This window comes from Anser brachyrhynchus, assembly GCF_964034855.1.
Source record: "Anser brachyrhynchus genome assembly, chromosome: 9".
Taxonomy (NCBI): domain Eukaryota; kingdom Metazoa; phylum Chordata; class Aves; order Anseriformes; family Anatidae; genus Anser; species Anser brachyrhynchus.
Window position 1 is genome coordinate 25,860,992 of NC_137703.1, and position 20,942 is coordinate 25,881,933.

At 37.6% G+C, this 20,942-nt stretch overlaps 1 protein-coding gene and 1 long non-coding RNA gene across 3 annotated transcripts in view; one reads left to right on the forward strand and one right to left on the reverse strand.

Annotated features, from left to right (window-relative positions):
* The first annotated feature begins 6,959 nt into the window (after positions 1–6,959).
* On the forward strand, positions 6,960–8,097 carry LOC308199641. The gene is made up of 2 exons (XR_013954794.1): positions 6,960–7,078; positions 7,175–8,097. It is a non-coding gene; the product is annotated as an uncharacterized lncRNA (long non-coding RNA).
* PLOD2 (procollagen-lysine,2-oxoglutarate 5-dioxygenase 2) overlaps positions 7,638–20,942 on the reverse strand; it is a 49,798-nt gene continuing 36,493 nt past the window's right edge. The window contains exons 11-20 of one of the 2 annotated variants that reach the window (XM_080604064.1): positions 18,094–18,198; positions 16,782–16,907; positions 15,387–15,528; positions 14,137–14,199; positions 12,807–12,920; positions 12,372–12,437; positions 11,298–11,402; positions 10,261–10,407; positions 9,895–10,020; positions 7,638–8,774 (exon numbers count right to left, since the gene is read on the reverse strand). In XM_080604064.1, the coding sequence (XP_080460190.1) occupies positions 8,619–8,774; positions 9,895–10,020; positions 10,261–10,407; positions 11,298–11,402; positions 12,372–12,437; positions 12,807–12,920; positions 14,137–14,199; positions 15,387–15,528; positions 16,782–16,907; positions 18,094–18,198 (1,150 nt within the window). In that variant the 3' untranslated portion in view covers positions 7,638–8,618. The remainder of the gene's footprint in view (positions 8,775–9,894; positions 10,021–10,260; positions 10,408–11,297; positions 11,403–12,371; positions 12,438–12,806; positions 12,921–14,136; positions 14,200–15,386; positions 15,529–16,781; positions 16,908–18,093; positions 18,199–20,942) is intronic. The other variant, XM_080604063.1, reaches the window with a different exon arrangement.

Here is a 20,942-nt window from a genome sequence, read left to right on the forward strand (position 1 = left end):
TAGGAAAGATAAAACTCAACTTGTCTTTATAAAGTAAAAGTAATTACACTGTTCCGGTATCTATGTATGAGTTATAATACACAAGAAGATACTCTTCTCTAAAGTTTTTGTGAAGTGAAATATTTTCAGCATTATGAGACCAACTCCTTTTGCATGAGCAAAAAGCTGCAGTTCTCCTTTGCATATAGTATTTAGCTCCCATTATGTAAGGAAATCAAATAATTCTCTCTAATGGCATCTCCAGCACAAAACACGAGCTTTGCTTACTGCAGACCTCCAGCCTCAGGGGGCACTGGATATACTTTGTCAACAGGACTTTCTTTATATATGCACACTCGGGTTATATATTTTATCTATTTATCACTTCTCACATTAATACATTTATTCCTATAGGCCTAGGGGCTTATATTTCTTAAGAACTACATGAACTTCCTTACTTCTTCTCTTAAATAAAAAAAAATCAAAAAAAATACAGTGTAGTAGACTGCCCCACACCAATGCAGTGAAAAAATCAGATTGGTTATCTGATTTTTTTTTTTAATTAAGAGGCTTTTTGTAAGGTTTCACTTTCTTGGCTCTACCTTCTTTAAACTGTAAATTAGTTTTTAAACTTAACTCCAAACACTGCTACATATTCAAACCTGTCTTGCATTTTAGATCCATCTTTCCTACCTTAAGCTTCACTGCCCATATCGAAGAGAGCTTTTTATTTAATATTTTCAGGAAATCCATTCAAATCTCTAGGATTTTTACTGAAAATTCACTCAAATTGTACAGAAGCTCTACAATAAAAACACCTTCCTACTAAGCATAAATCAGTTTCACAAGTGGTGTTGAAATAGGACTTTGCCAACCACAAAGTTTTATGCAATTTTAATACAGCAAAGATGGCATGAGTTAAAGGATTTTTTTATTTTTTTATTTTTTTTTTTGGACTGAGACCTGAAGAACAACAATACTGGCAACAAACCTGTGCGAGACTCAGGCCAAGGCTGTTCTGTCCAAGACAAGCAGAACAAGAAGAGCAGCTTCTCCATTTCCTCATGGTGTTGCGCAGAGGTTGGAGTTACAGAAGCACTGACCACAGCGGGACAGGACCCTGTCTCCAGCAATGGTCAGAAGCAGGTCCCTGGGCAGGAGGCAACAACAGAGTAAAAACACAAGTCTTTACCTAGGTGGGCCCTTAAGCACCTGCAGTTTGGGGATGTTTTCTTAAAAACCCTCAGGGGCTCTCTCACCCATGACCTTGAGCAGTCTGCTCTAGCAACCTGTGAACATCCACATCTTAAATACATGTCATGCAAAAAAGCTTCGGACCCACTACTTTCATTTCATGCCTCCTTGCTCAATGTCTCTTCCAGTTAAAGGACTACCCCACTCACCACCTCCCCTCCATTTGAGGCCTCACAGACCTCTCTGACATCCTCTGCACCCAAAGAGTCTCAATACAAACCGTCACCTGCTTTGCAGGAAGAAAATTGATGAGCACTTCACGTATGAATTTTTCGCTAACTTATCAACTCATAGACAATTCCAAGTAAAGGATACTTTGAAGCTGTACACACACACACACTCCAGCTGAAATTAATACTTGTACCAGCAACCTGCATTCACAAATTCAAATTATTGCTTAAAATCTATTCAAAAACAGATTCCTCTATTTGTCTTTTATTTAACTGTTAGCCTAGAATAACTTACTTGTAATGGAGTTTTAATGCCAGGCACGAGCCCCGTTAGGCAACAGTGCCACATGCAGTAGCATGCCCAGGGAGCTTCCTGGCTGAGGAACGATCACAAGGCTGCAAGTCCAGCCCTATGGTCGAATACCTGTGCTTTATGCTAACTCGTATTTTTGGTTGTCCATGAAGAGAGGACCCTTCAGGAAGCAAGTCTGCAGCTAGGAGTACTTCCTGATCTGAGAATTATTTTTAAAGAATGCTAAATCCATACAAAAATAAAAATAGGCCTTCAGGGTGCGGTATTTGGACAACATTCCTCAAGTGCCTCCTCAGGGCTCTGGTCATAAAAAAAATTCTCCATGCAGGTAGTAGTTTTGACATCTTAATGGCTGTAAAGTTTCCCTTTCCTCTGCAATATAATCTCTTTTTTTTTTAAAAAAAAAAAAAGCTTCTCTTTCCCAACATTTGAATGGTGCTATAGCTTTATAATGTCTTTTTTGTTCCTTTCAGACTAAAAGTAAATAAGAATGGGACCAACTTGGCAAGAATAGAACCATTTATTTGCTCAAGCAACATTTCAAGAATACCTGCAGAGCTATTTTGGAAACACAGTGGTATCTCTATTCAGCCTTCCACGTCTGTGTTTCCCAGCTTCAGGTAGGTTATGTCTGCCTACCGATGCAAAATGCACAGCATTTCCCTCACCTCTGTGTTCAGCTTGTATCTTGTTTTCCTATTTCTCCTTTACAATTTCTTTTGATGTGGATCAGTTAGTTCCTGGAAAGTTCCTTTATGTCAGTTTATTTACTTAAAATCAAGCCTTGGCTGCATGCTTCCCTGTGCTCCCTAGCTTTCAGAACGTGGGAAACCCCTTTTTCCAAGTCTGAGGAGCACAATGAAAAACATCCCCTTTGCTGAACAAGACCGAGATACAGCCAGGCTTCGGAAGAGATCAAGCATGGATTTGTGTTCCTACACTCATGGGGACTGATGGATCATGAGGGGAAGACTAAAAACCCTCACTGAACACATAGCACGGCAGTGAAGCAGCTCAGTGGTTACCTGCTCCACCAGCCATGTGACAGGGCAGGACAGAAGGCTCGCCTGCAGCACCAGGGGAATGGCATTCACCAGTGGCTCACTGTGTCCATCTCATTCCACTGGCTCTATAAACTGCAAAAAAACAAGGTTATCAGGAAATATCTTCTATGCCTCATAGGGAAGCACACCACAGCTAGACCTTTGATATATAATAGCTCACCAACTCCTCTCCTAAGGCATCTTTCATTGCCACAGGAGCAGCAGTTACGTTTTACAATTCAAGGAGGCTTTAAAACAAAGATTCCTTGTCTCTGCCTCCCTCGCTGCTGCCTGTGTATATGCAAAACCAGTGCCTTTTTTTCCCTGTCCCTGAAAAACCAGTTCCTTTTTTAACCTGTCCCAGCTGGAAAGTTGAGATGTGACAAATGAATGAGATGCAAAGGGGGGCACAGTTTGGATCGAAAGTAACATGCACATGTACACATGCCTGAGTGATGAGGGCACAGGCAAAGAGAACCAAGAGTTCCTACCTTGTGTGGCCAAAACACTCATACAGACTAAGCGTACAGCTGCACAAGTATAAGTAGTAAGAATTTTCTCTTGTTCCAAGTAATGCTATCAAGATCTCTATTCTAATTCATGATGGCACAGCAAAGTCTGAGACAATATGAATCTGGAAATTTTAAGGCAAAATAATGTTTTAGGTATTAGGACCTTGACTGCCTGACCTACTTTATGTGGTACATGTTTTAAAGAATAACCAACTTGCTTTATATATCTCATGATCCCTTGAGCTTGCAGAAGTGACTCAAAGATGAGTCTCTACGTTGGCTGTGCCAGAATTTCAGCATTGCATTTTGCACCCACTCACTGCATTCACCACTACTCCAAATTCTTCTAAGTGTTAAAATTAGCTTTCAGTAGCTTTTGCTTAACACTTTCTGCCCCAACTTCTCACACATGTTGCTTCATGCTTGTGACCCTTCCTTTGAAAAGCCACAATGCTCTCACACTTGGGATTTTAAACTCAGTAAGGATCAAAGTGTTGCCCATGATGCGACCAGTTTCCTCCATGCTGGCCAGGTCACAGCTTTGCTGCTTCTGAATCTGGACTGATGCCAGTAAAGGCTGTAAACATGCTGAGTGAAACCCTACCTTTGAACTCCTACCTTAATTTATTAAATAGCTTGATACTAATATGCTTTTATCAGATAGCTAGCTTATCTCATATTTGTTTCTGGTGCAAAATAATCCCAAGAGGTACTGCTTTAAGCACAGGCAGAACTGCTTCTCTGAAGTGATGCTCAATCCAGGAAACTAACTTTCCAAAAGTAATAAATTATTGAGGGAGAAAGCAAACGACGATCAACTCTCTACACATAGCAGCCTTAGGAACACGTCAAAAAATCAATTGCTTCTCAGATCTCCTTCTAGCTTATGGTCAAGGAACACGCTGTGCAGCTGTGCCGATGCTGCAATTCTCTGGGAAGAATTTTGAGGTTTCCTGAGCACTGACTCATCACCTCCTCATTTCCCCCTCCCAAGAATCACTAAAAGATAGACATCAATCTGTAAGTGGGATGTATTTATGCAGTTCTTAAAAACTATATCAAATGGGAATATAACTACAGAAAAAAAGAATACAGGTAACAAAAAAGGTTTCAATTAAGATGATAGAAGCATTTCTTTCCAATTGTGTATAACGTTTGATTTGTATTCAAGAACTGGATTTTGAAAATTGATAATGTTACAAGGTTCTCCATTACTGTTGAACAAGACAGTCTGCTTCATTAGATCCAGAATTACTCATTAAGGGGGGCTTTCTAGACTTCTCCCTCTAAGTATCTTTATCTCCTTATTTCCTACACATTGAAAAGAAAGCTATTGTGGAAGCTCTGCTTTGAATTAACATTTATTCCATGAATACTGTAAACTGGGGAAAAGACATGAAAAAGGCAGAATCAAATTGACTTTTGTTATTGCCTTACTGAAAATCCATCTTTCTTTTGGTCTTGTCAATCTTATTCTTATCAGTTCACAGTAAGAGTGGAGCAGTAATACTTTGGGGAAAAAAAGTGACAAATATTGGAATTCCTTGTTGTAAGTGATGTAAAAGGTTAAAAGTGTGAAAGTATTACTAAACATCCTGAATGTTATTTAGAAGTAGCAGAGTCTCACAAATATGAAGACAATCTATATCCTTTCAGTTAAAATAGTTAAGAAATCCTCTTTATCCATACGCCTCCTTCTACTGCCTCTTACCCATGCCATTCAAGTACTTAGCAGTGAAAAATAACGCTAGTGAAAGCAAAACAAACCAGATACTTTACAAACATCTCATCTGTTGCAGAGCACCTTTATGTCCCTGTACTCCCAAGGTCTCTCATACTCTCTCATACACTTCTGGGATTAAAGTTACTGCTTTCTTTCTGAGGCACATACGCATGTCTCAAAATAAACACTGTTAGGGGACTGAAAAACCTTTTAAAACTGCTTTTAAAATTAATGAAAATTAAAAATAGTTTCTTAATAGTGACAGTTTGAGCTAGTGCACTGACATAATAGCAGTGTAGTAAAGCTTTCAGAATGAATTCAGGTGAACAATTAAGACCTTTTTTCCTGGTATCCGTCAGTTCTCAAGAAGTGATTTTAGACAACTCTGTACAATTCAAGCGAGTGGACAACCTTGTCAAGAACTTTTCTTAAAAAGATAATTTTTAGTAATGTGACCATGGGTCTCTTCCAATGAGTGTGCAATACATTAAATAAAGCATTACATCTGCAAGTGAATTAACAGATGAAAACAAATTTAACAATAAGTACAAATATTTATGTTGCGGGGGGAAAAGGCAGAAAGAAATCTAATGTGACTGAGTAGTATAAAATAAGACAAGTTATGAAAGAACCCTTTAAAAACTTCCCATGTTTTGTATTAAAGGATTGTCTTTTTTTTTTTGTTGCAGCTTTTCAAGAAAACTCCATGTAGAATTAAACTGTCTTTAACTGATCCAGTGATAAATAACACTACTCTGTTCTGAGTTAGTCTAACAGACTGCAGGCGAATGCTCAGAAAAAAAGCAATTAACAAAGGCTGCTTTCATTCTAAAGTCCTGAGGATTTTCTGGTCTGTAGCATTTGCCTAAGCACAGGCTATATATCCACAGATGCTCATTAAGAGGTGTTTTGTGTCTGGAAAGAAAGTTGGGGGATACATTTGTCAACCTCTGATCATTATCCTGAAATGGAGAAGGGTTGAGAAGTGTACAGGAAATGAAAAGAAAGCAAAGAGTTTCCTGTGAGAAAACTTTTTTTCAAGTCAGCTCACTTGTATATTAGAGAAGTTACTACCTTTTGATGTATTTTCTTCAGTGTGACTTCAGGTATGGTTACAACCTACTTCTCAAAACAACCTGGTAGGGAAATAAACATGCATGTTTGGGGTAATATGATCGTCTTTGAACTTCTCTCCCAATCCTCTCAGCTCCAAGTAGAGCTTCTGTTTAGGAAACTTGATATGAAGCTTCTTCAGCAAGTAAAAAGTGATTTACTATTTAGACCAAAATCCTCCCTGCTAAAAATAAAGTTGGGCACAGACAAGAAATATCCATCCTGCTGGGGTTGTTCTGAAAGTGTAACACAATATTTGGTTCATAGGTGCCAACTCACAAGAGAAGTAACTTTGTAACAGTAACAAAGCAAATAAGCTGAAAACCAGCACCATCTTGGGAAGCTTCTAGCAATCTAAATGCATCTAGAACTCCTTGAAAAATAATCATCAATAAGTATAACTTCTGTAAGAATAAAGGCAACATGCAAAAAAATCCTAATACATTCAAGCAAAAGGTGTGTAGTGGGTTTACATGGCAATGTTTTGGTAGCAGGGGGCCATAGGGGTGGCTTCTGTGAGAAGGATCTAGAAGCTGCCCTATGTTAGTTAAGGGCCCCACTGCTGACCAGAGCTGAGCCAATAAGTGATGTTGTTTTGCACCTCTGTGAGAGCATATTTAAGACAAAAAAAACACGCTGCGCCACACAGCAGCTGGGAGAGTGAGAAGAGTGAGGAACAGCCTTGCAGGCGCCAAGGTCAGTGAAGGAGGGGGAGAGGTGCTCCAGGCGCCGGAGCAGAAGTCCCCTGCAGCCTGTGGTGAGGACCATGAGGACCATGGTGAAGCAGGCTGTCCCCCTGCAGCCCACGGAGTACCACGGTGGAGCAGGGTTCCACCCTGCAGCCTGTGGAGGAGACCACGGTGGAGCAGGTGGACCTGCACCGACGGAGGCTGCGGCCTGTGGAAGACCCCTGCCGGAGCAGATTCCGGGCCGGACCTGTAGCCCGTGGAGAGGAGACCACGCAGGAGCAGGTGACCTGGCAGGAGCTGCTGCCCGTGGAGGATCCAGGTTGGAGCAGTTTGCTTCTGAGGGGTGGACCCCTTGGTACGGACCCATATCTGGAGCAGTTCTTGAAGAGCTGCTGCCTGTGGGCAGCCCACGCCAGATCAGTTCAGCAAGGACTGCATCCCGTGGGAGGGACCCCACAGCACAGGGACGAGAGTGACCAAGAAGGAGCAGCGGAGAAGCAGCGCTATAGACTGACCATAACCCTGTTCCCCCATTCTCCTGCACCACTCAGGGGGAGGAGGTGGAAGAGGGTGGATGGGGGGGGAAGGTGCTTTTGGTTTCTTTCCTTTGTTTCTCGCTTCTCTAGCTTGTTAGTAATAGGCAATAAATCTTACTATCTCCCTATGCTGAGTCTGTTTTGCCCATCATGATAATTACTTTGCAATCTCCTTGTCCTTATCTCAACCCTTGAGCCCTTTTCATCATATTTTCTCCCCATTCCTCTTTGAGGAGGGGGAGTGAGAGCACGGTTATGGTGGAGCTCGGCTGCCCACCTGAGTAAAACCACCACAAGGTGTTACATTAATTTAAAATTACCCTTTATTTTTCACAAGATTTTCCAACATGTGCATTTTGGCACTGTAGACTTCGAGATAGTTTGCTTCAAGTTTCTTTAAATTACAAACAGTAGATACAGCAGGAATATTTTAAACGTATTTCTTTAAAATAAACGGCAAGTTAAGACCCTTAGGTTTAAAAGGGACTTCCACAATTTCATTTTCCTGATACAAAATTCAAGTAACTTTAAATACGAGTAGAAAATTGTCTTTATAAAAGATCCTGCTATTAAAATTTACCATCACTGCGAAAATAAATTTCTAGCATCAGTTGGGTTCAATTACACACTTAGAAAAATAACTATTTTAAGTGAAGGTCACTTGGTGAAGAAAAGTAAATTAACAGGTTGAGTTCTTAAAACAAATGATAAAACCATTTTTCTTAGCTAAATTATTTAATCATTACTCCATCTCTGCATTTTTTTCCCTAAAGATGCACATTTCAGTACTTTAAGAAAACAGGCTACTGAGATGTTTTCCCTTAAATATATATACCAGTCTCTGGAATTATTGCTTAACCCCAATAAATGCATATGACATTCACTTTGTTTTTAGGCTGTGCTTTTTAATTAGTTGGTACCAAATATACACACTACACAATTTTAAATGTGTCACTTGAATAAAAACACAAGTTTCAGATAATTTTGCATCTAGGATTGTTTTTTCCAAAATAGAAACAGATTCATTGTAAAATGCTTTTCCATTTTTCCTCCTCACCTACTCTTTAAGACAGCAAAATGGAAAAATAAGCAGGACATGTTTACTTTGTGACTCAAGGCTCAGAGCAGATATTGAGAAATTTAAAAACTTTGTTATTTAGCCCAAAGTAACCCTGCTGTCTAGGAACAGTAACTTAATTTCTTGTATCACCATCTTCCAGAAGAAAACTATAAATAAATGTTTAGGTAAAGAATCAAACACTGGTGTTGAAGAGGGCAAAATGAAATTACGGGTCAATAAACGATACTGCAATGTATCTCGTGCCATTCAAGATAGGAAGTCCTTCATGTAAATGAGTAAGTCTTCCTGGGTGCATGAAGCTCCATCCTTTCCTGGGTGACTCAATGGAGCAGTTGTACCTAAGAAATTTACATCCACCTCCCTGTAGCAAAAAAACAAAACCAACACCACACTTATTTATCATTACTTGTTTTATATGAATGAACAGGTTATTTATATTTATCCCCAATTTAAAATATACTATTAATAGCCTATGATTAATAATAAGTTTGGTTTTTTTTGTTTAAACTATCCATACTATGAATATTGTTCAAATTACACCATCTTCAAAGCAACACGTAACAGGCAAGCTTTAGCAATAATTAAGACTCCCCCTTGCTTTACTTTAGCATTCCCTGGATACCAACTCATTCAAGCTGCACCTCTGAGAAACAGATTTTCAGTAACATTACTGCAGATGATACAGAATAGCAAACCAATGTTCATAGGTCCTGTTCTAGAACTGCATCTCTATCCAGGAAAGCACGTAAACACTGCTAATTAAATAAATCAATCTAGCTGTTGGTTTCAAACTGAAGCAATATTTTCTAAAGGAATAAATTTGAGAAACATACGTATGGGTGTTAAGTGCAAATGATACAGGACACGGCCTTATAATGGTTAGGTTTCCCTACCAGTCAAAGCTGGATGTTATTGTTACTGCCCTGTCTCCATTTCCTGAGGGCTGTTTTATTTGAATAAGTATCATAGCAAAAAATAATTTATCGGGGGGGGGGGGGGGGGGGGGGGGGGGGGGGCACGCGGGGCAGTAAGAAAGTAGTACAGTTGAAGATTTTGGTTTTGTGGCTGACCTGAAGAATTTTTTAAAAAAGAAAAAACTAAAGAAAAGCCACTTAAGAGAACTTGGTAGTATTTTAAAAAGCTTGAAAAAAATTGTATTTCACTACATTAAGCGTTTCAAAAGTGTTAAAAGTGAACAGTTTTTATTAAACTCCTTTCCTCCACCATCTAAAGCCATTTTGACCAATTCAACTTTAGTGCATTAACAGGCACAGATCCCGCAACAGAGGAAAATTAGTTCTCATCAAAACCACCAAGAAATAAAATATCTCGGCTTGTGTTGCACATCTTTTCCCCTTCAACACAGCCTTTCCCTTTCAACACAGCTTTTCAGTATGTCCATTTGGGCTCTACTTTGAAAACAATATTAGACACTCCAAGAATGACATTTTTTAAATTCAGTAAGTTTGTTGCCAACTTACTTGAAAATCCTCTCCTACTTTGTTGAGTGCAATATTGATTGTGAATGTAGAGGAGTCGTGATGAGGTCTGAGTGACCGCTGTCTGTCAGGGCTGTATTTTACAACAAAATTCAATAAAGCATATCCCTGAAAGAAAATATATAATCAGACTTCAACATGCAAACTTCCAAGTCACACATAAGGTTGTTTTTTGTTGCTGTTTTTTGTTTCTCCATTTGAAGCTGAGTTAACACCACAATATTCATCTATAACTACTGCTACGCCACTTGTAAACATGCCGATCAACCTAAACAGGATACACTCATTAAAATACTCAGAATTAGTAATTGCATTTAGAGATTATCTGCAATACTTTTAAACACATACCTTGGTATAATAGCCAGCAAATACTTTTAGTGTCACTGGTGCAATAAACTCTCTTATGAAATGCAGCCATTCATTATCCAGTCCGATTTGCTTCATATGAATATCATCGGTTGGGACATTTTCATAACCTCCAGAAATACGGCTGTCCTAATGAAAACACCATAAATAGTCTTGAAATATGGGCATGGAATGCTTCTGGCACTTCCACAAACATTCATGATTCTGCAGAACCGCAAAACTGCAACAGAGCAGTGCTTTACTGGGCATATCTAAGCTTAACATACAGTAATCTCACAGCTAACTGCTGTGAGAAAAATTGCTGAAGTATCAATGATCAAGAATGATTTTTTTTTTAAGAAGGTGAGTCAGTATTTGGATGTTCTGCCTGTAAATAAGAGTTTCACTAGGGAACTGGTTTTAATTATTGAGATGTAGATGCAAAAAGTTAGATCAGATCAGAGCACAGGCCCCAGCTGTCATGATAATAAATATGGTAAAATAATTTTAAGAAAAAAGCATTTTTAAAAGACTTTCTAGAGGCTGCAACCTGCAGTAAAATCATGACTGCAACATATCTCCTTTGCAAGCATTTGTGAAATTAACAAACCTGTCTGTTTTTAGAACTTGGATTTAAGCAGTAGTTATGAATACTTTGAACTTGGTGCAAATACAAACACAGTATCTCCTAACACCTGTGGGTAACCACTTAGGGGGGCAAGTCTGACAAATCAGGATTTATGAGGTGAATGAGTAAAACTTCTCTGAACAGTTATCAAAGATCAGCCCTGGATAACTGCTGGATAACTACTACAGCTGCTGCAGCACTATTAAAGTCTGAATTTGTTACTTCAAGGCTAATTGAGGAATGTCTCAAAAACTACTGAACAAGCTACATAGTAGACAAAACTAGACATTTTTATACCATGCAGCAGATGTCTCAGGTCATTAGCATTTGTTGGAAAGTTTGTTTATTGCAGTACACTGTGACTTATTATAAATGTATTCTCTTAATAATGTTTATGTAGGCTGACACTTACTTGGTGTTTTCCGCCAGACCATTGTCCAAAATGTTCCATTTCTTCTACCAATTCATCACAGGCCGTGTCAGAAAATATGGGAAACCAAAAAACATCTGGACATGGCTACGAAAACACAAAATCTACATTTGTCTCTTTTAGTGGAGTTAAGTTACAACAGTTACCTTTTATTTTCAGCTGTAAAACCAACTCATGCCAACAACACTTTCACTTTTTTGGTCACTAAAGAATATCAGCCATTCTCTTCTGAGCCATAATTCAGATCTATTTAAATAATCAAGTTTTGTCTTGGTCCACAAGTGTATTTTCACAGAATGAAGCAAAAGCTATGAGCTACCTTGGAAGTTGTGACTCAGCTTTAACAGCTGCGTCAGTGTACCCAAATATTCTGTGTCTTGGTTGGTCTAATAGCCTGAGTCTTCTACATAAGAACTATTAAGAAAAACCTGTTTCAAAATTAACATGATTTCAAATACAAAAGCAATTTATCCCAGCTTTTTAATGAAGCCAAGTTTATTAAAACACTGTGCCTAATTTTCACAAAAATAGTCATCCAACACTGGTAAACAACTATCTTAAAAGCACTGTGTCCAGATCAGTTACATGAAAGCAAGCAGACAGACAGGAAAAAACACTTAGTATCCAGCAAAAGGCTTCATCTCAGGTTGATGGTTACCAGATCTTATAGAATCCATACGGAAATGCAAACCCCAAGGAAAGCATCTGTAAGAGCTTGACTTTACCAGATACTAAAACCACAACAATCTTACAAAAATTTTATTAGGTCTTTTGCTAGTGGTACTAGCTCGCCCAACTAAACAAACTACAATTTTATTTTGGAGAAGGCTCTACTTCTACAATTACATTATTCTGAACAATCTAACAAATTTTTCTGGACTTCTCTCATCTCAATTTTCACAGTGACAGAAATTTAGTAGTGGTCCAAAACCTCAAACTGTTCAGCCACACACCAAAGCAACATTCGCATGGAAACAGCTACTATAATGCCAACTTATTATCAGTCAATCCCAAAAATAAGACGAGCACTCTTTGTCTAACAATAGTTATACCCACCTGTTCTACTATATTATCCGTGAAGATCTTTGAATAGTTGGGATTTATGTAGGTTTCCTTCCAGTCCTGGAAAGAATGATTTTAGAAGATTAAGAATTAATCTATTCTTTAAGTGGTAGAAAAAAGAATCATTTGTGCTCTGTTCATGTGCTTTGCTGAAAGCACAATTTCTTATAATCACAGAAGAAATGAATTTCATCATGTCTAAATCATGAATCCACAGCCTACATCAGGGCCATATCTCCAACTCCTTACTGCAGTCATCAGCATCAACTTATTGTTATCAAATGGGTGGTAGAGAACACCATTAAATATACAACCAATATTTAGTGCACAATAAGCAAATGTTTTCTGCGTAGTCTTTAAGTCCCAAGTACTTTACAATACATTATCTTTATATTTTAAAAAATGTTTAATCAATAATTAGATGCATACCACAGGATTTTCAAATATCTGCCAGAGGTCATTGTTATAGTGGGAGGTATTGTAATTGGCTGTGGAAATAAGTCTTCCAAATTCATGTCTGTTGGTGATGTACATGAAGACACCCTACACCAAAACAGAAAATGTCATTAGCAAAACCGTCCATCTTAGCAAAATACTTGACTCTAATCAAAAACTTGATTTCTTGTTTACAAGCATTGGATTGAATATATCTTTCAAGCAAGTTAAACAAAGACATTCATAATGCAAAAACATACAGAAAGGAGAAAACAGAGAAAAGATTGTTTTCCAGAAAACCTAAGCAGCCACACCAGAAGTATGTTCTCAAACTGAAGATATCCATACAAAAAAAGAAATCAATATCTAAGCTTTAGTTTCTAACTAAAAAACAAAAGAACAAGCTAAACAAAGTCCTAATGGAAATCAGAACAAGAAACATTATTTCAGAGTATTCACTATACGATCCTTCTGGTGAATTGGCCTGAAATAAAAAAAGGTATTGGCAAATACAGCACAAGAATACTCAGATCAGGGTGCAAAATAGCTGAGCACTTTCAAATATTATCCCCTTAGTAAACATTGGAAAAATATGTACAAAATATGAAGTGTGGTAATACAGTTTTATTATTAAACTGTTAACAGAAGATATTAAAAACTCCCTTGATTAGCAATGGTAGCAGAAAATATTTTAAAAAAGAAATTGATTATTCATTAAGTTTACTGTTTTTCAGACTTAAATCTCATTTCAGAAGCATTTGTGACCTAGATTTGCAATAAATGAAGGCATTCCTATTCTGATATTGTTATTTCTTGGATATTATTTCTATGTTTTTGTCTGAAAAAGAGTTAAATTGTTAGAATGATAATGATTGTTAAATACGTGCCCTATTTTGGGCACCTATCAAATCATAAAATAGCTGCAGCAGGGAGAATAAGGAGGGTCTGGCTCAAGAAAAACAGCTTAAAATGACACTGATTTCACAGCTACCCTGTGTTCATGGAGGAGCCCTGGCTGACCTCGTAGGGATTTTAGCTTTATTCCTTTCTAGGCCTGCTGAAACAATTTTAGCTGCTAGAACACAGTTTCAGCATGTCATGACCCCAGGAGCACTGAGAAACCGTCCTGGGGAAATAACTAGCCTAAATCATTTGGAGCTGGTCATGAAGAACCTGTGCTGTTGCAAATTGGAACCTTACAAGACTGAAGAGAAAGCTGTAGTGATATTTTATGAAGAGTAAGTGGACAGAGGAAAGTGATCTTCCTTTGGTAGAATAGCACTGCATGTAATAAGAACTAACAAATAAAAAAATAAATCAACACCTTTGGGGGTCTGAGCATATGGAATGCTTCCGAAGAAGGGGAGTCTTTTTCCCTTTGTAAAGTCTAAAATGAAGGAGAATCATCACATCAGTTTTCCGATACAGTTTCTTTCTCTTTGACCGAGTACTACTAGGTTTCCACAGTTACAATAGGGAAATAGCAGCCTTTGATCAAAAGCTGATATGCCTTTACAGACAACATGCATCTCCAAGCAAAGCTCAACGTACAAGTCAAAGCTGTTTCCACCAGCCCCTTCTTATCTGCTGCAATACAAAAACAAGCATGTACCAAACCATCTTACAGCACAGACTGGGAAAGAAGAAAAAGCAATTTTCTGATGAGCCAGTCAGATTAGTTGAACGAGCGCATGGGAAGCACAGGTCTGCAATAACTGATGCTGAGAAGGTTTGAATACAAGAGAATTGGATGGGGAGGTTCCGAGGAATCAGCACAAACAAAGGAAATCATGCCTTGTTATGAGGGGATAAAAAAATTAATACTTGCCAACTTTTCTTGTTCAATTCAGCAAAATTATTTTTCAATGCTATAGTGTCTGGAAATAGGTCTGGTTTAGCTTGTATTTGTTTCTGTGCTGAAACTAGTGTAAATATCAGTAGAAATGTGGATTTACATACTCATTTTTACAGTACAAGTTAAGTTTCTCTCATTACTTACAAGTTTAATGGAAGTAACAAATTTCTGATACAGTTTTAATCAAACCTTGAAAAATTAGTAATTCACGTCCTCTAAGAAGATTCCTACAATTTCACGTATCGCTCAGTTTTTTATACCAACATTGTCCATTATTGGTTTAAAAATGTATCAACTTATAAAATTGCAGAATATTCCAACTTAGTCTTCTAGAAGTTTCATATTCTATCAGAATGTGCATAGTAAAGATCTATGTGCATTAATAAATTTGAAGTCATACACAGCAGAGAAGTTGAGTCTTCTTTCCTCCTGTTGAGGTTCCACCACCAAGGAAGGTCTTAACCTCAATAGGAAGTTTCAGTATGTTTAAATAAATCAAAACCACCACATAGCCAGTGCACTGCCACCGGAAAAACTTCCGATCTGTTCTCAACAATTAAAAAATATACACCTAAAATGTTCTATGTCACAAAAATTGGCCAGTACTTTGAATTAGAAGTAAAAATTTTAAAACCAAAATCAATTGAAGCAGTCAAGTGTAGCATGACACAAAGAAGCCTGTGTGCATTTAAAAGCAAGCTGTTATAGATACACCTTACCATTTCCCTGGCGTTCCTACAGAAAGCCATATCAGGATCCAACTTATCACGTGTGAAGTAGTTCTTCTCTTTCATCTCTGATCTGAGGGTTTGTCCCTTAATCAAGTATATATTTGCCATATATGGAATATTCCATACTCCTCTGTAAAAAAAAAAGCAAGTAACTCATTTCATAATAATTCAGGAGTTGGACTCGATCCTCATGGGTCCCTTCCAACTTGGGATATTCTATGATTCTAATTTGTTGTCTATTCTACTAAATCAGCATCTCTGTATTTGCTGATAAGACAAAGCAAGTTTCAAGGCAATGAAGCTGAAACATTCCCAAGACATCTGAAAAATTACAGCTGGACATCGAGAAGTCACATCTCAAATGTGGGCGTAGGCAGTAATTCAAAGTATTGTCATAAAAAATAAAAAGGTCAAGTTCCCTGAAGAGAGTTTTAACTACAAATGTACTTCATGTTTCCATATTTAAGGCAAACTCTAAATTATAATGTTATTCTACAATGGCAGATGGAAAAAGTAATTCTGAAACAGATTTTTAAATGGGTTGAAAAACTGTACTAAGGCTTCACACAGCTTGTCTGACCTCCTCACACAAACACCCACTGACCACAGCAGGCCATATATTTGAGTTTGGCCAATATCTACAACAAAGCAGTGCTGCTATAATGCATGCTTTGCAGATTCCCTCCCTCCCAAGGCCAGGCCTCCCAGCATCACGAGCACATCTTTCAGTGCTATTGAGAACAAGCCAGTTCTGTTCAAGCAATCTGTTTCAGACCTTTTTGTTCTTCCAAGGGCAACAAAAACACATCACCACATGGGAAAGTCAGGCTTAGAAGACCTTACAGCACATTCATTTAGGGTAAGGACAAACCTAAAAGGCTACAGCAGAAAAATGTTTCTCAAGAGGTCTGTAGGATATACCTGACAATATACAAGAAGAAACACCAGAACAAAGAAATTACAAGAATTCAGTCCCTTGTTGATTAAGCATCTGCCTCAAAGAGATGAAGACATTTGATGAATGCAGAGATCATTTTTGACTAAGATTCCTGGGATAGTTGTTTTTTGCTATTTGTTTTGCTATTTTCCATATTATACACTACCAGCATAACCAGACACTATCAGACAGGTACTAGCAATGATTATATCCATGATGAATAACTCATTGTGTTTGCTTTTTTTTTTTAATTTCAGGATGTGAACTTGGAAAAAAAGAAAAATTTCTATGAAATAGAAAAAGCTGAACAATACAAATAACTTAAGGCCCTTCAGAAATAACACAGAAATAAGACTGTATAAAAATTTATATTAAAGTGTAAGAAAATGTTCCTAATAACCATACATGGGTGTCTTGACTTTAAAAATTAGCTTACAATTACTTACACTCTGTTCCCTTGGACAATATCAACATAATCTTCTGACCGAGCATAGTAGCCATCCGGGCTCAAAGCACCCCAGAAATTGGACCAAAGCTTCCCATGACGAGTTACAAGTGGAGCAATTATTTTTCTGCAAAGTGACATTGAATAAGAAAACATGAACTGTGATACATAAACGGTATGTCAAAACATACCAGCTTTTCTCACCTCAGAAAAGAGCATAGTTAAAACACGGGTGACTGTCAAACCTTATAGCAGCTATTCTGAGCTTGTGCTGGACAAAAAAGCATTCAGGCTCTCACATCCCAGAGACAAAATCAGTATACCAAATGCAACAATTCCCATAAACCAGAGGTGGCTTGAATTTCCATAATCAAAAAAATACTACTTACAGCACAGTGACATAAAAAGCATCACAATGTCAGAGACAAGAAAAAAATGGTGAAACTTCAGGTAGTGAAGTTATTCCAGGTTGAAAATTAGCTTACCCAAAATTTAACACTGCATCAAAATAGGGAAGTCCAGGTGACATACCTGAGATACCAGATTCATTACCAAGAAGCAGACACCACCAACCTAACATGGGGAGTTTCAAATTGGCAGAAGTGCACAGACTGGGTACCATGGCCGTAGTATACAGAAAAGCAGGATCTCCTACAGGGCTGGGGCTCAGTGAGGCAGCACTGGGACTACCAGCAGGGATATCAGCTGGCCACACTGCTACACACTGCATGGCAAACAGCACTTCCACCAGGTGCAGCTGCCAAAAGCTGCTGCTGACTAAGTCACTGCTCAGTACAGCTTAAGAGATCATATTAAAACAAGGAGACACTGGTCATTACATATGCTTTATCTACAATAAAAGATTTCTACTATGTTATCACATTTATGATTTTAAAATAAAGTAATATTACTGCAACACCAATAGTAAGCTATTGGTTCATGGTTTGTGGATTTCTTGTTTTGTTGGTATTTTTTTCGTTGTTGGTTTAAGCATAATGCTTGAACAACTTTTGAAATCATTATTCCTTGAAATATTGATTGATTTCACAAAATCTGTTTACACTATACCATTCTCTCCAGATCAATTTTGAAGCATTTGAAATTCACATCAGGAATTGTTGCCTGACAGGAACAAAATGCTTTGTGAATTGTTGGCCTCCAAGCCTGTTATGAGCCATGGCAATCAAATAGCACAGGTAAACAAAGAGGATCTAATTTTGCAAGAACAGAAAGGATCCTATTTTCACTGGAAGGGCCCCAGAGAATCCTTTCCAGTTGGAAGACATTCTGTAAAATCAAGAGATATACTACACCTGTTCTGTTCTATCAGTAACTTTAAAGTCTTCGGGTTTGTCAATACAACATCTGCATCTATGCTGAAGTAATATTCACATGCTTTATCCTGGCGACAAAGGTCCCTAAAAAGACAAAAAGGAATGGTTAGCTTACTCATGTCCAGAAAAGGTGCACAAATGCCAGAAAAACACACCACAATCAATTACCCTAGTTGTACATTGCATAAAAATCCCTGTCATGTTATGCAGCAAAAGATAGGTAAGTTTAGATCACAGTACTGCGATAAACTAAAAAAACTAAAAGCATGGATCAGATGTCTTATACTTCTCTTTTAATAAAAGTGATCTCAAGCCTTCACCAAGTCCTGTAAGAGCTACTATGCTCTGTACTAATAGGAAACAAAGAAATCAGGCCACTACAACAGACACCTGGATACCAATGCCAATGCTCAGTAGTGGATAGCTAAAAATATGAAATGTAAGCTTCTCCAGGAAATAACTGCACATGGCTGTCACACTGTCATTAGGCAAAGGTGGTACAGATGTGATCTGCTGATTTGAATAGTAATTGAATCTTTACAGAGAATGAAAGGCAAAAAGTAAAAAAGGAATATATGTAAAGACCTTTTCTTGGTCATTTTGTGACATACAACACCACCACAGTTGTTACAGTGAAGCATAAGACAAATGCATGGCTGCTGAACAGAATTTGGACAAAGGTGGTTTTTTTGTCCCATACGCTATTCCCATCAATTACGATTTTGATTTTATAAGAATAAATTATTTGCACAGATTTCCACGTATTCAACAGAAAGCTTCCATTAAACAGAAAATGAAACATTCTACCATAAATATAAGTCTAAGACAGACTACATATCTATGTTTTTGGCAGAAATACAATTGCTAGGCAAAGATTTGTTAAAGTGAATTGAGCCTCCCTCCACCACCAGAGTAGTAGGAGATTACAGTAAATCAAAGGTACTTTTCAAGAAATTGAAACAATTCCTCAAGTCATACTAGAGCAGCAGCTTTGTCATGCAAATGGTATTATTGATTTTGTCTATTCTCCCCACTATTATTTACAGACTTGCATCAACTCCATCCTAACAGCTTGAAGTGTTAAAATTATTTTACTTTCATGCTTTGAATTGTCTACAAACGAGGTTTTGGTTCAAGTTCAATTTGACTTGATTGTTTCTGACCGGTTTTCTACAAAAGAAGAGACCCCTGTCACTTCAGGAGAAGACAAACAGCAGACATGACAGGTTACATACAAGTCACAGTGATCACTGGCATGGCTCCCTGCTTATATCTTCTCCCTTCCCTTCCACTACCTAACATAGCACTTGGATCAGCATTTAGGACATCCCTTGTAAGGATTATTTGTCAACACAACTGGGATCTCTTATCAAACTTTCTTATGCACAAAGGATTTCAGATGTATGACTTCACTGAAGTCAAAGAATTTAGGGCATTTTCCATCCATAAATTTAAGCAATCTTCCTCTTCAACCACTAAAGATGCGATGACTCAAAACAAATTTTTAAAGTACCAAAGTGACAGAAATAGCATTCCCACTACTGCAGAAGTCAGTGTTTGGACGCAAACCCACTGTTTAAATCTTTGGTCAGTCTCCATTTTTTTCTTAACATCTCCTTCACTGACAGTTTTCTGTCTTATGAATACACTCACAGGACTGGAATTCCTTAATCAGCACTGTCTCACATAATTGCTCCAACTTAAAGTGGCAGATTTTATTTCTGCCATAACACAGCCCAGCAATTAAGTCTTTATAGCATTTTCCATTAGTAGCCTACTCCATTCAAAGCTTTACAACTACTGAATGCAATTCACCTGTAGCTTTATTAGCATAACTACAATTGTTAGTAGTAACCTTTTATATTGCATTTGACATTAGTTAAATTCATTCCAAAAATATTCAAGTATCTTTATCCCCACTCTACTAATGAGGAAGCTAAACTTGACAGTGACAGACTGTGTCAGTCCAGGCTTCTAGCCACAGCACTGACCAGTACCTCCCCAGAAGGAGCAAAATCCTTTGCCATTAACAAAGATATGAATGGAATTCATGTTTTTAATTATGAACAATGTGAAGAAACAAACAAAAGAGATTTGTACGTAGTCATAGGCAAACACAGCTGGAAAACTGTTTACATTATTTTAGAATTTACAGTCCCTTAGCTTGCTTTTACCCTTTCTTAATTAGCCAGAATTCCATTAAACCTGGTTCAGTGTGTTTAGTGTTGACAAATTCTGTTCATCATTCACATATTAATCCAAAACAAAATACTAAATTAAAAGTTTCAGTCTAAGTTGTACTTGAACATTCAATAATACATTGAGAAGTCTTTAAAAGATTTACTGCCTTAGTCTGGAATTTTAGCAGTAGCACAAGTCACTAATATTAAGAAAGCTCTAACTTCAACCTTTATAAACAAGAATATTAAGTACATTTTATCTTTATACCTATGATATATATTTATATGTGTATATACACACAGACTAAAAGAGGCCAAAAATGAAGGCTGCTATTTTGACCCTTTTTCCTCCTATTTCCTTCTACACAACACTGAAGACTAGATCACCAAATGACAAATGTACTAAATGATAATTATCCCTGCATTTCTAGGTACTAATCAAATGTAAAATACAAGTTTTGCCTTTGCATTTTAAGGTCACTAACAAAAGCCTCCATTAAAACACTTCCAGTTTCAGATATACAGAAAAAAATTGTAAAGATTTGTCAAAATGAAGACAACAAGCCTATTCATAGCAAATTCATGCATCTTTTCTTCAGGATTTCAATGTTTGCAAGTAGCTTCTCTGAGGGAATTTAAGTAATCTTG